The 15,088-nt window shown below is 43.0% G+C and overlaps 1 protein-coding gene across 2 annotated transcripts in view; it reads left to right on the forward strand.

The window, feature by feature from the left end:
* The window catches only part of Kiaa1958 (KIAA1958 ortholog), a 178,700-nt gene extending 173,375 nt beyond the window's left edge, over positions 1-5,325 (forward strand). For both annotated transcript variants that reach the window (XM_075944840.1, XM_075944839.1), the window contains one exon: positions 734-5,325. In XM_075944840.1, the coding sequence (XP_075800955.1) occupies positions 734-1,540 (807 nt within the window). In that variant the 3' untranslated portion in view covers positions 1,541-5,325. The remainder of the gene's footprint in view (positions 1-733) is intronic.
* The last annotated feature ends 9,763 nt before the right edge of the window (positions 5,326-15,088 follow it).

Below are 15,088 nucleotides of genomic sequence, written 5' to 3' on the forward strand. Positions count from 1 at the left end.
TCAATATGATGTTTCCTAGCTCCATCCATTTGCCTGCAAAGATTTCTTATAAGCCAAACTTATAAAACTGATATTGAAAATCTAGTGTTTATTAATTGAAAAATCACAGACCATTAACTTTTTACATAAGTTGGATGTGTTGGTTCTCCTCCTTAGAAGTCCCTGCTCAGGAATAGGTACCAAACAGTATGGGCAGGTATTGAGGACATTAATGCTGAACTAATTCCATGGTTAAGCTATGGAGTCCCTTAGAAAGGGTGACTGAACTTCATTAAAGGAGAAGAAGTGGTTTGCAAACAAAAAGAAGAAAGGATCATCCAGAAAGGACTAGCCAACATTACGAAGGCCAGTCATAGTAGCAATCGGTAGGCATCTGTAGACACATCTGTAAGGGGCTGTGTGCTCACTGCTGCTTACATACTCCTGGAAATTCACAGTCCATATCTCCTATAAGCCTTACTTATGGGCTATGAGAAGGTGGCTACCAGTATGCCCTGTTTTGCAGATCATGAAATGCTGAGTTTTAAAGAAATTAGAGGAAACCAACTATGAAACCTAGATCATCCAGTTTGAAAGCCACTGCTTTTCTCCTACATTGTGTGAAAGGTTCAATCCTCTAGCGGTCAGGAAACTGTTCTCCCCCTAGCACAGCCCCTAGTGAGGACTGGGGAAAAGAGGGGTTAGCTGTCTGAGTGTCCTCAAATGTGTAACCTCAGTGTTTGTCTCATTTGAGATCCCTGCAGTGAAGTTGAATGAGCTGCTTGAGAACTTTTATGTCACTGTCAAGAAGAGCGATGGCTCAGACTTCCTGGCCACCTCACTTCACGCCATTCGCCGTGGCCTGGACCGCATCCTGAAGAATGCGGGTGTGGGCTTTTCCATCACCAGCAGCACCTTCAGTTCTTCCACCAAGAAACTCAAGGAGAAGCTGTGGGTTCTGAGTAAGGCAGGGATGTCGGGTGCCCGTTCTCGCAATATTGTCTACTTCTCCCTTTCTGATGAGGAGGAGATGTGGCAGGCAGGGTGTCTAGGGGATGACAGCCCCATTACTCTCCTGTCCACAGTGGTCAAGTACAACAGCCAGTATCTGAATATGCGGACGCTGCAGGAGCACGCAGACCTGATGTATGGTGACATCGAGTTGCTCAAAGACCCACAAAACCAGCCCTACTTTGCCCGGACAGACAGTGTTAAGCGAGAGAGCCGGAGTGCTTCTATTAGAGTATGTCATGGGAAAATCTACCATGAGCATTCCAGGGGACACAAACAGTGCCCTTACTGCCTCCTCTACAAGTACATGTACATCCACCGGCCACCTACCCAAATGGAAGCCAAGTCTCCCTTCTATCTGACAGCCAGGAAGGAGGCCACGGACATGGGCAGTGTGTGGTATGAGGAGCAGAGGATGGGGCTGCGGTCCCTCCGGGGAATTGTCCCAAATTTAGCCAGAAAGGTCAAGCTGGACAACTGTGAAAACTTCACCTTTGTCTCATTCACTCAGGTCTCCAGGCGACTTAGCTCCCACAGCTGCTGCCAGTGAGCCTTCCAAGGCCAGGACTTCCCTCAGGTGGTCATGGCCAGAGTCATCAGCAAGCAGGTCCTGAGGAGACAGAAGCTGTCTTCACTCCATGATCCAGCTGGTCTCCATTACTGCAGCAGGCATTCCTCAGTCTTGAAATTCAGTTTTTCATAAAAGTAGATGACTGAATAATGTTTTATCTAAATGTGTGACACCTCGTTAAATCTTGGAATCTAACACAATGTATAATTATTATATACAAGAGTGAAGAAATTCATTTTATCTAGTGCCTTTTTAGCACGGGTTTTCTTGGGGAAAAAAAGTAAGTTTTAAGTACTTACTTTAAAAAAAAAATCCCAGTAGCCTGGTAGCTTTAGAATGGTATAGAATATGTACACTTTGTTGAGTTTCTTTCACATAAGGACCTAGAGCAAGGGAGACAGACATATTAAGAGAAAAGCTACACTTAACACTCTTTATGTTTTCTCAGTGAACGCTCTGCCAAGGCGGCAGACCTATTCACTGAGATAAAAGAAACATTTCCACTGTGCTGTTGATAAAGACAATTTGGTAAAACAAAAATCAGTACTCTGAAAAGGTGGTTCTGAGACACCACATGCAGTGGACTCAGTAGTCTGCACCGTGAGGGTTTCTAGAAAGCCACTTGTGACCCAAATAGGAAAACCTGAAGCAGAAGTGCCTGCACCTGTCTGAGTTCTCCACACCATGAGAGCATTTGCTGTTTGAACTTTGTTGTGTGTTAATCTGTTTTTCACTTCATGCGGTTGTTCTGTTGGCAATAGTCCCTGCACATGTAAGGCTAGCTCATGCTTTCCTAGGAAAATCAACAAAGTAAGCCACAAAGAAAACAGATTCCCCACTGCATCTACTAAAGACTCTGGAGATCTGTGGGTTGGCACAGGTAAGCAAGCCAGCACTGAGGACATGGTGACCGAGTCAGAGCATGCGTAGGTTAGTCATGCATTGTCAAATCATTTCACATTAATTAAAACTCAACCTGACCATGTGCTGTTTAAACAGCGGAATTTTCTATTAGCTACTCTGAATACAAGTTTTTAAAAAGGAACCCAAAGAGTACTGATTAATAGGAGTAGCTGCTACTCTACTTTCCATTCAAGGGAAGACTGCTATAATTTGTACCATTGTGTTCTCCTGTAAGCTTTTGCATTCCAAATTAAAATCCCAGTGTAGATGCATACTGCACAAGTCCTTACATTAGTCATTTCTTTTTCAAAGTACTGTTTTAATGTTTATTTAAAGTAGTTGTTTTAAAGTCACTCGTTAGTCACTGAAACACGTGACACTTTACCAGAGAAGACTCAACCGATGCTGCCTTAAGGACTCATGTTGTTCTCTTTCTAGTGAGTACATGCTTAGAGTTCTGTGCACTAGGCTACCTCCCTGGGTAGTGATGAGTTTTAGTGGCCCCTTCTTTGTGTAAATAACACGCAATTAATATTCAGTGTTTGACTTGACCCTGTGTATTAGTCTGTAGTGGCTTCCAATCGTGATTTTAGGGTTTTGAAGAGATAGACAAACTAGGTGTGGTAGCACACGCCTTTAATCCCAGCACTTGGGAGGCAGAGGAAGGCGGACCTCTGTAAGGCCAGCCTGGTCTACAAAGTGAGTTCCAGGACAGCCAGGGCTACGCAGAGAAACCCTGTCTCAGGAATAAAGAAGCAGAGATGGTCACAAAATGTTAGGTCAGTCTTCTTTAGTTTGCTAAACACCCAAAAGTTATTTTGATTGTGGGAAGCAAATAGTTATCTTTTCGGTTCTGCATGTAAGATGGAGACATGACTTGTATGGCCAAGTTGCAGAGTCTGCATCTTAATTATGAACACCTTCATTTTTATTTTAGATAGATTCAGAATGTTGTCATTAGGTGTGCTGGGATCTTTCCAACAGTAGCAATAACTGACCATATGTCGTCAATATCCCTGTCAAATGAGACTGTTGAGCATTTGAATAAGCATTTCGGCTTCAACTCACTGCCTTCCACCTATTTGATGCATTGTTAGTTCTCCGAATTCCCAGGTGAACAGTTATACTAAAAACTCAAGAATCAGATCTTCAGTTCCACTTCACAGCACGGGAATTCTTGAGTTTTGCCTCCTTGAGTTGTGGAAGTGAGGAAGAACACACTTACATCAAGGGCTCCCACATGCCATGCACAACTTTATTGTGTATTTGTGCAGATATGGCTTTGTGAAACACACTTTCAATCAATGCATGGTAAAGTGGGGTGAGCCCACGGGCTGACAGAATAGCTGTCTTCCCAGATAACCGTGCTCCGAAGGAGCCAAGAGCTTGTGGCTGAGCTTCAAATGAAGAACTTCTTTCCAGTCAATTATATGCCATCTCCACAGGATACATAATCTGCTTTTGGCTTAAGCAAAAGAAAGGAGAATTCCAGAAGGGACAGGGCAAGTTACAAGCACTTTCCCCACTTGCCTTTGGGTCTCTGTGCACCAGAGTTGGGGTGTTTACCCAGAATTTCAGTTTGAGCCGGGATCGTAGCTCAGTGGCAGGATGCTTGCCTAGGATATGCGAGGGCTTGGGTTCCGTTCCCAGCACCAATGAAATAAATTCTTGAGCTAGCATACCCCAATGCAAGTTGCCTCTGGGCCTTGCATAAGGGAAGTTGCCATCTCAGTTCTGCAAGGACCCCTGGAATCTTTGGAGAAGATCATGGTTTTTGTATTGCTATAAAAGAAGCTAAGGTAGGCATGGTGACTCACACCTGTAATGCCAACACTCACAAGACAGAGGCAAGAGGATTGCCATGAGTTCTGGGCCAGCCTCGGCTATCATAGCCATCTTGGGCTACAGAGTGAGACTCTGTCCTGAAAAACAAAATTAAAGGGCTAGAGATGGGTCAGCCATTAAGAGCACTGGCTGCTCTTCTAGAGGACCTGGACTCCGTAAACTTCAGTCCCTGGAGATCAGACACGCTCTTTCAGCCCCCATGAGCACCAGGTACAAACATAGCGCACAGGCATGCAGTAAAAACCACCCACTTAGACAATTCATAAAAGGAGATGTAGGTGCTCCCTCCCCAGCACCCACGGGCCTCTCTCTGGGGAATGGCTGGTTTGGGAGATCCAGTTAGACGTTTAGAGTTTAACATACTGCTGTATCCTAGCCAAGCAATGGATTCTTGTTGTTCTTGTTGCAGCTTTTAGTAACTGGTATCACTCATTTCCTCCATGTGGAGATTCTCTTCCTTACATTTTTAAACTTGAAGAGGAAACAGTGAACACAACCAAACCTATGACGTCTACCTCTAGCACAACCAAGCCTGATTGGTTCCTGGATTTTGTTCTGATTAGTAAGCTCAGACCCATAAATGGCGTTATTAATTTAGTCTTATTAAAAGTATCAAGCATTTTAGCATGTTCATAGACACATCCATGAAGAGGCTCTGAACAAGAGAGTATTTATGTAGAAATTAATGTCTTGACAGATGCGGGGCCGTTCTTTCGCCACTGACTTGGGCAGCTCTGCTGCAGCACCGCGTGAGCGCCTCAGTGACCTCAGTGGACTGGCTCCCGGCCATTAGCAAGACACACTGCTGTTCTAATACTGCTCAGTACACTAGCATGTCTTCTCAGGAGATGCTTCTTTAATTTTCAAGTTTCAGAACTTCTAAAGTTATTTTGTTATCTCTAGACAACAGAATGCTATTGTTAGTTTAAGCTACAGTAACCACGTTGTTGCCATTTAAATGAACAGAATGTTTAAAGATCATCCTTACCAAGTATTCATCACTTTATTGCTTTTATGAGACACTGATTGCTTTTTTAAAAAAGGTGAACTTGGAGCCAGTTTAGGCATAGATGAATGCACATAGCAGGACCTCCCAGAGGCTGGCTTGTCCTAGGTGAGCTCCACTCTAGTCTGAGTCACCACTGTACTTGTCTGGGAGCTGTGAACAGAACATAGTGGAAATCTCAAATCTGTGGACACTTTAAGTAATTTCACTTCTAAAAAAAATTTTTAATGCTCTGTGTCAAAAGAAAAACATTCTGTTGTTTAAACATTGCTCCTAAGTAAAGATCTTCGTTGTACTTTTTCCATGTGAATGAGTCAATTCAAGGTGACTGGAACAGTGCTAGATTGAAAATTTATTGGAAGAATCAAACCTGAAAAATGCCAATTATGTGAGGGACAGGAGAGCTTTTCCTGTTTAAAAAGTTTTTAATGAAGATAATTGAATATGGAAACAGCAGCTTGAGTTTGCCTTTAATAGAAAGACTACTGAGAAACAAGATCTTTCCTGATCAAATGAGAGTCTGTGATCATAAAGCTTAAAAAGACTCAGTGTGTTCCAGCTTCACACACATGCATGCACACTCACGCATGCACACTCACGTACATACACAAATAAAAGAATGTGTAGCTACCCCTTCTGGATCGGAATCTTCAGACATCTGATCAGAAAGCAGCAAGCTGTCTAGAAGAAGAGAAGAGTGGCTGGCTTCAGCTCCTCTATAGCAGCAGGTGCTGGGAAACAGTAGGGAATTTTGAAGAGAAAGATTATATCTTTGGAATTTTATATTTTAATATCTAAAATATTTTAGTTATGATAAATTCCAAGAAAATACCACCTGCCCCACAACATACAACACATCATTTAGACTAAATGGATCTATAATTGCAGTGTCTCTGAAAGAATAATCATTGGGTCATTATCCACTAGAGGAAGGAGTGGGTGCTGTAAATAGACAATAAAGCTAGAAGCTATGCACCTAAAAATTTCAGAGTCCTCTCTTGAATGTGCTAAGTTAATATAACATGTACTTAAAAGTAAATATAGTGCCATAGTACTGTTTTTATTCAATTTTATTACTGAAATAATTCATGGCAGCTGGAAAACTCAGATACAACTCCTACAAATGAAATCTAAATTACTTTAGACTTTTCCAACAATTAAAACATTCTTGCCGTAGAGCCCATTGCTTCTAAGTGGCCACTTGTTCTGTACTGAGTCACAGAGCCAGGGCTGTGCCTGTCCACTGCATCCCGTGCACCTTCACTGTCCCAGAGTTAGTAACGACAGGTACAAAATCAGACAGTTACAGGACCCGAGTTCAATTCCCAAAACACACCTGGCAGCTTACAGCTCTGTGACTCCAGTTCCAGGGGACCCAATGCCTTCTTCTGGCCTCCACATGCACACAAACAACCGCAAAATAAACCTTTAAAAAGCTGGATTTGCTGAGCAGTGGTGCACACCTTTAACCCAGCACTCTGGAGGCAGAGGGCGGGCATCTGAGTTTAAGGCCAGCCTGGTCTACAGAGTGAGTTCCAAGACAGTCAAAACCGTTACATAGAGAAACCCTGTCTCAAACCACCAAAAAGAAAAAGAATGAGAGAAAAGGAAGGAAAGAAAGAAAAAGAAAACAAAGACTTGGGGGCTGGAAAGATGGTCCAGTGGTTGAGAGCACTGGCTGCTCTTCCAGAGGTCCTGCGTTCGATTCTCAGCAACAACATGGTGGCTGACAACCATCTATAATTGGATCTGATGGCCTTTTCTGGCATACATGCAGACAGAGCACAGATACCTTTAAAAAAAAAGCTGGATCAGGAAAAATGGTGTATTCTGGAGTACAACAATAATAAGAGAAGTTGGATCTTAACTGCAGGAAGCTGGCCAAGGCAGTGGTGCTTTCTCAACAACTCGTGACATCGTAGACATCTGTCAAAGTTCAAGTATTGGAACTTGCGGGGGTAGCTCAGTGGTAGAACACTTTGACCTAGGTTTGGTTTGGTTTGGTTTGTTGTTTATTCTATAGGTTTTTTGTTTGCTTGTTGTTTGATGTATGATTCATGGTCTCACTATGTAGCCTTGGGTGGCCTGGAACTCATTATGTAGACCATTCGGGCCTCAAACTCATAAAAATTCACCCATCCCTGTCTCCTTCATTGCTTGAGTTGAATGCATGTGCCACCATGCCCAGCCAGGCCCTAGTTCTGATACCCAGCTTGGTGGCAGGGCGGAAAGCACAGTAAGAGAATAAAAACAGCGAAAACAAATTACTTCTAGAACCCACAATATCAGTGTTGGCACTAAAACTGGGTTCTGTTTTCACGTGCTGGATACGCTTGAAGAAAGGAATGGAGTGCTGTCGGCGTCCTGGCTCAGCTCCTGTAGCGGTGTGCTCCTAGCTGTCTGGCCAGTGAACCCTGATGTTTACTTTAAATTAGCAATACAGGAGTTTATGGATTGTTTTGTGCTTGTTTAGTTTTTCATTCTGAAATACTACAAAAACTATCCCCAGAAGGACAGACAGAGCTTCTTCTGGATGGAGACCCGGTATAAACTCCCCAGGGTTCTCTTGCTTAATTGTGATTGACAAGTCTGTTTGACTTTACCACTTAGACAAGTAATTTGTCTTTACTTAAAATTTTAGTGTTTTCTATATGACAGTTTTTTGTTGTTTTGTAACAAAGATGAATTTGCAATGTTTTTATTCTCCGAGGTGTTTTAAACACACTAGAAAGGACTTTATGGCGGGTGTTCATTTACTAATGACTGATCTTATTGTACCCTTTCCAGCCTTTTCTTCCCTGGTAGCCACACCTGGGAACACACATGTGCACACGGGAGCCTGTGAGCTGGAAGGCTTTGCAAATGTTTTCTGTCCATGTCAGGATTGGAAGGGGTTTTCTTACTCATGCAATCCAACCCTCTAGTCAATGGTCAACAGAGTCTGTTAACAATTTGCAGTGTTTGGGGGTTGTTTTAAGGTGTTGGTCTTATTCATGTATATGCAGCTTTAATGTAATTGTAAAAAATAAAATAAAAAATGTTTATGTCTGTTTTCTTAAAGTAACCTAGCTATCTCAACATGATGTGAGTGTTTTCCCATCCGTGCCCCATTCCTGTGGTGTGGTTTGCGATGCTGGCACATGAGGCATGGCTCCTTGCCCACGGCTGATGCTCCTGAGCTCTTGTTGTGGGCGTATCTGCCTCCTCCTCCTCTAATACTCAACAATTTGCAGGTCCCACAGTCGTACACTGGCCACTGTGTTCATGTCTTAAGTTAATGTTTAATTAACTAATGTTTAATTAATTAATTAAGTTAATGTTTAATTAATGTTTTCAGCTTTTCTGGTTTTGTTACTTTGGAGACATTTAATCCTCAGAACTTCCAAGGGAAATCTATTGCTCTCCACATTACCACAGCTCAACCAAGGAATAAAACTTAAAAAAATGTTTCCAGCAGAATAGATTTTGGTATCTTAGGCTTCTTTTGGCTGTGGTAAATGTCATGTTGCTCTAGTAAAAGCAATTTGGGGGAAAAGAGTTTATTTTCATCTGAGAGTTATATATTATGAAGGACGATTCAGAGAACTTATGGACTAAATCTCTACATATAAAAGGAATTCATTGGAATGACTTACAGACTAATCCAACAGTGGCTAGCTGTGAACGGAAAGTTCAAAAATCTAGATTGCTTAATCCCACAAGGTTAAGTTTCTCCACTGGTCTTCTGTGTATGCTGGAATCCCCAAAAAGTAGTCTCCAATGCCAGTGAAGGAATGGATGTGCTGCCAAGGTGAGGGCAAGCAGGCAAAGAACTGAATGAAAAACCTTTCTTCTTCCATTGTCCTCATATAGGCTGCCAGCGGGTATGATCCAGATTCAAAGTGTGTCAAGATCTGGGTTAAAGACCTATGTCTTCCTGTCCCAAAGGTCCAGACTAGAGGTGGGTTTACCTGCTTCAAACCAAGCACAAAAATCTCTCACAGGTGTGCCCTCCATTTCTGGATTGTAGTTCATTCCAGATGTTGTCAAGTTGACAACCAAGAATAGCCACCATAGGCAGCAACGTGGAGTAGGGGCTATGGAGGAACTCTGCTTACTGGCTTGCATGGCTTGTTCAGGCTGCTTTTTATAGTACCCAGGACCAGCAACCCAGAGGTAGCACCATCCAGTGAACTGGGCCTCCAACATCAATCATCAATCAAGAAAATGCAGCGCAGGCTTGCCCACAGGTCCATCTTGGGGAGCATTTTCTCAGCTGAGGTTCCCTTTTCCCAAATGACTCTAGCTTGTGTCAAGTTGACACAAAACTAGCCAGCACAGTCCCTCATGAGAGTGATACCTAAAACCTGTTCCACAGCTTCTGCTTTGATTCCCATCTCATTTCCTGCCATGTGTTCCCTCCCTTGCTTCCCTCAGTGATGGAGTGTGACTTGGGAGTTGTAAGATGAAATAAACAAGAATAGTTGTAAACAAACACGGAAGACTAAAAGGCTGTTCTAGAGATGGTACAGCCTCAGAGGTGAGTATCCTCAACTGAAAGGAGGGGCCTGCAGAAACATGGGGATGGTGTTGCTAATGACACTGTGATAAAAACATCCAGCGAAGAAAGCTGTTCCTGTGGACGACCCTATTTGTACCCTCCAATCATGTACCTTTAATGTAGATTTGTGGGTTATTGACAGGTATGTTTATGATACACAAATGTGTGTCACATTCATGCCTGTGTCCCCTGCAGATGGGCAAGATGAGGCAAGAGGGCCAAGGAATGCACACGGCCGAACTGCTGCTGTAAAGGAGATGCCTGCCCTGAGAGCACAAACCAGATATGAGGACCAGGGTACAGGCATTCCAGTCCTGGGCATTTGCTGCCCACCCATGCTCATCTAGGGTCCTTACTTTCTTCTAGTGCCCAGAGCATCTCCTGACCAGAATGTGGGCTCCCTTGAGATGTATGGCCCCCTTTTCCTTCTCCAATACACTTCTCATTTTTCTCCTTCTTATCCTTTGGATTCTGTCTGATCCCTTTCTCTCCTTGGGGCATTTTCACTACCAATTTTAGTAGTAAGACACCAGGGACAGATGAGAAAGACATTAAACACGATGCATTTCAACAATAAACAAGATCCTTATATTTCTCATGGGATCCCAAAGAAATAAAGATGAGAAACAAAATTTCCTGCTGGAATATTTACAGTGTACTCAGCTGCTAAAATGCTCAGCATGCAATCAAGGAAGCAATTTAGCAGTTTTAACATGCTTAGCTGTGGTAATCATCTTTAAGAGTTTGGCCAAAATTAAAGGACCAAGTCAATTTTCTATTGCAGCATTAGAGAATCTAATGTACCAATAACAAATGCACTTTTGATAGTTAATAGAAATGCTCTGTTGTGCTGTGTTATGCCTGTCTGCTCCTTGGATTTCCATTTCCCTTTGTGCTGTATCCTCAGTTCTTGGGCAGCCTTGCAAATTTCACTTCCACGTCACTTTCCTCAGTGCAACTGCCAACCTGCATGCAGTCCCCAAGTGTCAGACATTATATACCACTTTCACAGCTTTCGTTATGACAAGTTCGCTTATTCTACTATTTACTTGATGTTTTATATTTACATTGTTTCCTTGTTTTAAAACTTGAATTTAGTGCCGGGCCTGGTACCCTGCCTTTAATCTCAGTACTTGGGAAGTCCAAGTAGGCAGACCTCAGTGAGTTCAAGACCACAAGTTCCAGGTCAGCAAGAGCTACAGAGACCCTGCCTCAAATAAATAAACAGATAAATAAATATTTAATTTATAATAAAGTAAAAAGTAAATATCTTAAATAAAAAGAAAGAAAGCATCCTGATTAATTTCTGTTTGCTACTCAGGTTTGATGGAGGTGGGTCTTGTATCTTATCTGTTGTTTTTATTGGTTAACTAATAAAGAAAACTGCTTGGCCTGATTTAACTAATAAAGAAAACTGCTTGGCCTGATAGGACAGAAAATTAGGTAGGCAGAGTAGACAAAACAGAATGCTGGGAGAAAGAAGCCAAGTCAGTCAGTCGCCATGATTCTCCCACCCGACACAGCCGCTGGTTAAGATCTTCCCTAGTAAGCCACCTCGTGGGCTACACAGATTATTAGAAATGGGTTAGATCAATATGTAAGAGCTAGCCGGGTGGCGGGAAGGAGCCCGCCGCTCCTATTACTACACAGGTTCAAATTTCAATTCTGCTTCTTTCTAGCTCTGTAATCCCGAGCAAGGCCTTTCTATACTTCAACAAATTTATTTAAAAATTTTAAAGATTTAGTTATACATATAACTTGCCTGCATGTGTGTAGGTATGTGTACTACATGAGTTCTAGTGCTTTTGGCAATCAGAAGGCACTGAATCCCCTAGAACTAGAGTTACAGACAGTTGTACAGTTGTGATCTGCTTTGTGGGTGCTGGGTATTAAACCTGGGTCCTCTACAAGAGTAGCGAGTGCTTTTAACGAGAGTCACTTCCTCGGCTCCAGTTTTTTCATCTTTAAAATGAAAGTAACACCACACACATTTTACCCTGCAGTGTTGTAAGAATAAAGATATGTTATATATATTATATGTAGGTTATCTAGCTAGCTATATATAATCCATGGGACAATGCCTAGTATGCAGCAACTATCTAGATAAAAATATGTTAGCTGTGGTTACTATATGTCCTTTTGCTACACAAATGCAGTATTCTATATATTTTTAAGTATAACCCATATGTATTCCCTCCAGTGACATAGTAGCACACTGTGGGCAATATATTGATGTGCTTCCCCTCCTTTCTCTCAAAATGCTTGTGGTGGTTTGAATGAAAATGGCCCCTATAAGCTCATAGATTGAATACTTGGTCACCAGGGAGTGGCACTATTTCCAACGATTAGGTGTGTCCCTGGGGGAGGGCTTTGAGTTTCAGATGCCCAAACTGGGCCCCACGTCACTGTCTCTTCCTGCTGCCTGCAGACCAGATGTAGGGCTCTCAGCTACCTCCAGTGCCACGTTTGCCTGTGCGCTGTCATGCTTCCCACCATGTTAATGGACCAAACTGAACCTGTAAGCCAGCCCCAATTAACTACTTTTCCTTGGGACTGGAGAGATGGCCCAGTGGTTAGGATCGTTGGCTGCTCCTCTAGAGGATTCAGATTCAATTCCCAGCACCCACATGGCAGTTCTCAGCTGTTAACTCCAGTTCCAGGGGACCCATGGCACCAGATAGCATATGGTGCATATATACATGCATGCAGGCAAATATTCATAAAAAAATAAATCTTTTTAAAAAATGCTTTCCTCTCTAGGAGTCGCCGTGGTCATGTGACTGAGACAATGCTCTCCTGGTCTTCCTGCTGCAGCTCTGGATTCTGTCAGGCGTCTCTTCTGAAATCCATTTCGAGTCAATCTTACATACTTTGCTAGGACAGTCTTACCCACTCCCACAACCTTAGCACACACAACCTACATGTGTGAAGCCCAGGAAATTCCTCAGGAAGGCCTAGTGGCTGTAGGACTTGCTTCTCCCATAGAATTCCACATTCTTTCCAGCCGTACCTTGTTATTGTCTTCATTTATTTTAGTAACGACCATTCTACCAAAGGAATACTTTATAGTGAAGTAATCAGTAGCATCAAACATATTTTTAAAGTACTTTACTTTTATTTTTTATTTATGGATTTTTAAGACAGCGTCTATTATGTAGCTCTGACTGTCCTGCAACTCGCTCTTGTAGCCCAGGCTGGCCGCAAACTCACAGATCCGCCTGCCTCTGCCTCCGAAGTCCTGGGATTAAAGGCTTGTGCCATCATGCCCTGCATTTTTTATGTTTATTTATTTGAGACAGGGTCTCATTGCATTACTCTGGCTGTCCTCCCGTATGCTGGATTAAAGGCTGCGCCACCATGCCTGGCTGCGCTTTACTTACTTTTAATGGCTCACTGACTGCTTTTCATCCTCCACTTGGAGGTAAGACGGAATAACGGGGGGAACATGGAACAAGGAAATGACAGGCATAAAGCTGCTGCAGTAGACTAAGATGGTAGCATTGAAAGGGTAAGAATTCATTAGATTCTGAATATACCTGGAGGCTAGACACAATCAGATTAAAAGAGGAAATGTAAGAAAAAGCCCTGCAATGACTAGTCACTGAAGTGGAGAACATGGGGCAGGCATGCTGGGAAGGACACGTCTGAAGCCACATTTAGACGTGTTAAGTTTGGATGCCCATTAGACTTCACTGTGGAAACAATGGTGATAAAAGGTGCGGGAGTTTGCAGAACAAGCTGTTTCAGGTATTTCCTGCTACATAATGAACTACTCGCTAACTCAGAGGGCCAGTGAAACGACATGTGCTCCAAGACTGACCTAGTCCCAAAGCCCACAGGGAAAGCTGGCCTCCCTCCACACGTGCTCTGGAGTATTACAGAATTAAAAATAAAAATGTTAAACTTACATAAATGATGAAAATTTAGTTTCCTTACAATTTTGTGGGTCAAAGGGCTCATCCAAGTTTTGCTGGTCCCCGTGACATCAGCAGAAGTTACATGTCTGACCTATCCATTGGTAACTGGGCCAATCAGGAAAGCACATGAGAGCTCACTCGTCACTACCTGGCAGCTCAGAGCTTGTGCTGTTCTATGTCAACTTTAACACAAGCTAAAATTATCTGAAGAAGGGAACCTCATTTGAGAAAATATGGGCTAAGGAGTGGCTCAGAAGTTCAGAGCACTGGCTGTTCTTCCAGAGGACCTGGGTTGGGTTTTTAGCACTCACATGGTGGCTAACAACCATCTATGAGATCTGGTAACCTCTCCTGGTATGCAGGCAGAACACTGTATACTTAGTACATAAAAATCTTTTTAAAAAGATTTATTTTGCTGCATTCTCTTGAGAAGTTTTGCTATCTCCAGAGATGGGTACACATAAGAATGGAGATGTAGGGCACAGGGGAAAAGTTGTGTTGCATACATGTAGTTCAGTGAGGAAATTATAAGGATGTGTCATGGGAGCTCAGCAGGAACCAAGGAGGTTGAGCTGCAGGAAGCTAGGAAAAGGCAAGCGAGTTCTGTGGCTATGGACAGCACACTAATGCATGTTGAAGCAGCATTGTGTGCTCAAAGAACTGGAGTTCTGCATTCCCACTGCGTGGCTAAAGATGGCAGCAAATTAATATTCCCTTAAGATCTTTATAAGTGACAAAAAAAAAAAAAACAGAACCCTACTTAAATCCAACCTAATGAGAATTTGTCACATCCCAGATGAGACGTTCAGAAGGGTCACCAGCACCTTGAGGTTATCTGTCATGTCGGTCACAGGCCCAGGAATGTCACCAATAAGGGTTATCTCTCTGCTCTGCTGCAAGGGTGGTGCCTTCATTCCTAAATTTGGTTCCATACCCACTGTGGCCACCTGACTCCAGCAGCACTGCTTCCTTTTATCCATCTGAAGATGGGATTTTTCTCAGAAAGATGAGAATGCAACTTTTCTAAAGCCCCAGTAAACTCTCCCGAGTCTCATCTGAACCAATCTGTGTTCTGGGAATGTGCTGACTAGCTTAGGCAGAAACCTACCTGTTGCCTTGGCAGTGGGAAATTCTACTGGGTTTTGCAGCAATTAAGGTCCATTTCTGCAGATGTGGCTGAGTCAGCTTCCATAGAAGGAAACGCAGCCAATAAAAATATGACTGGGGGCTGGAGATGGCTCAGCAGTTAGGAGCACTGCCTGCTCTTCTGAAGGCCGAGTTCAATTCCCAGCAACCACATGGTGGCTCACAACCAC

This window comes from Microtus pennsylvanicus, chromosome 13 (genome assembly GCF_037038515.1).
Source record: "Microtus pennsylvanicus isolate mMicPen1 chromosome 13, mMicPen1.hap1, whole genome shotgun sequence".
NCBI lineage: Eukaryota > Metazoa > Chordata > Mammalia > Rodentia > Cricetidae > Microtus > Microtus pennsylvanicus.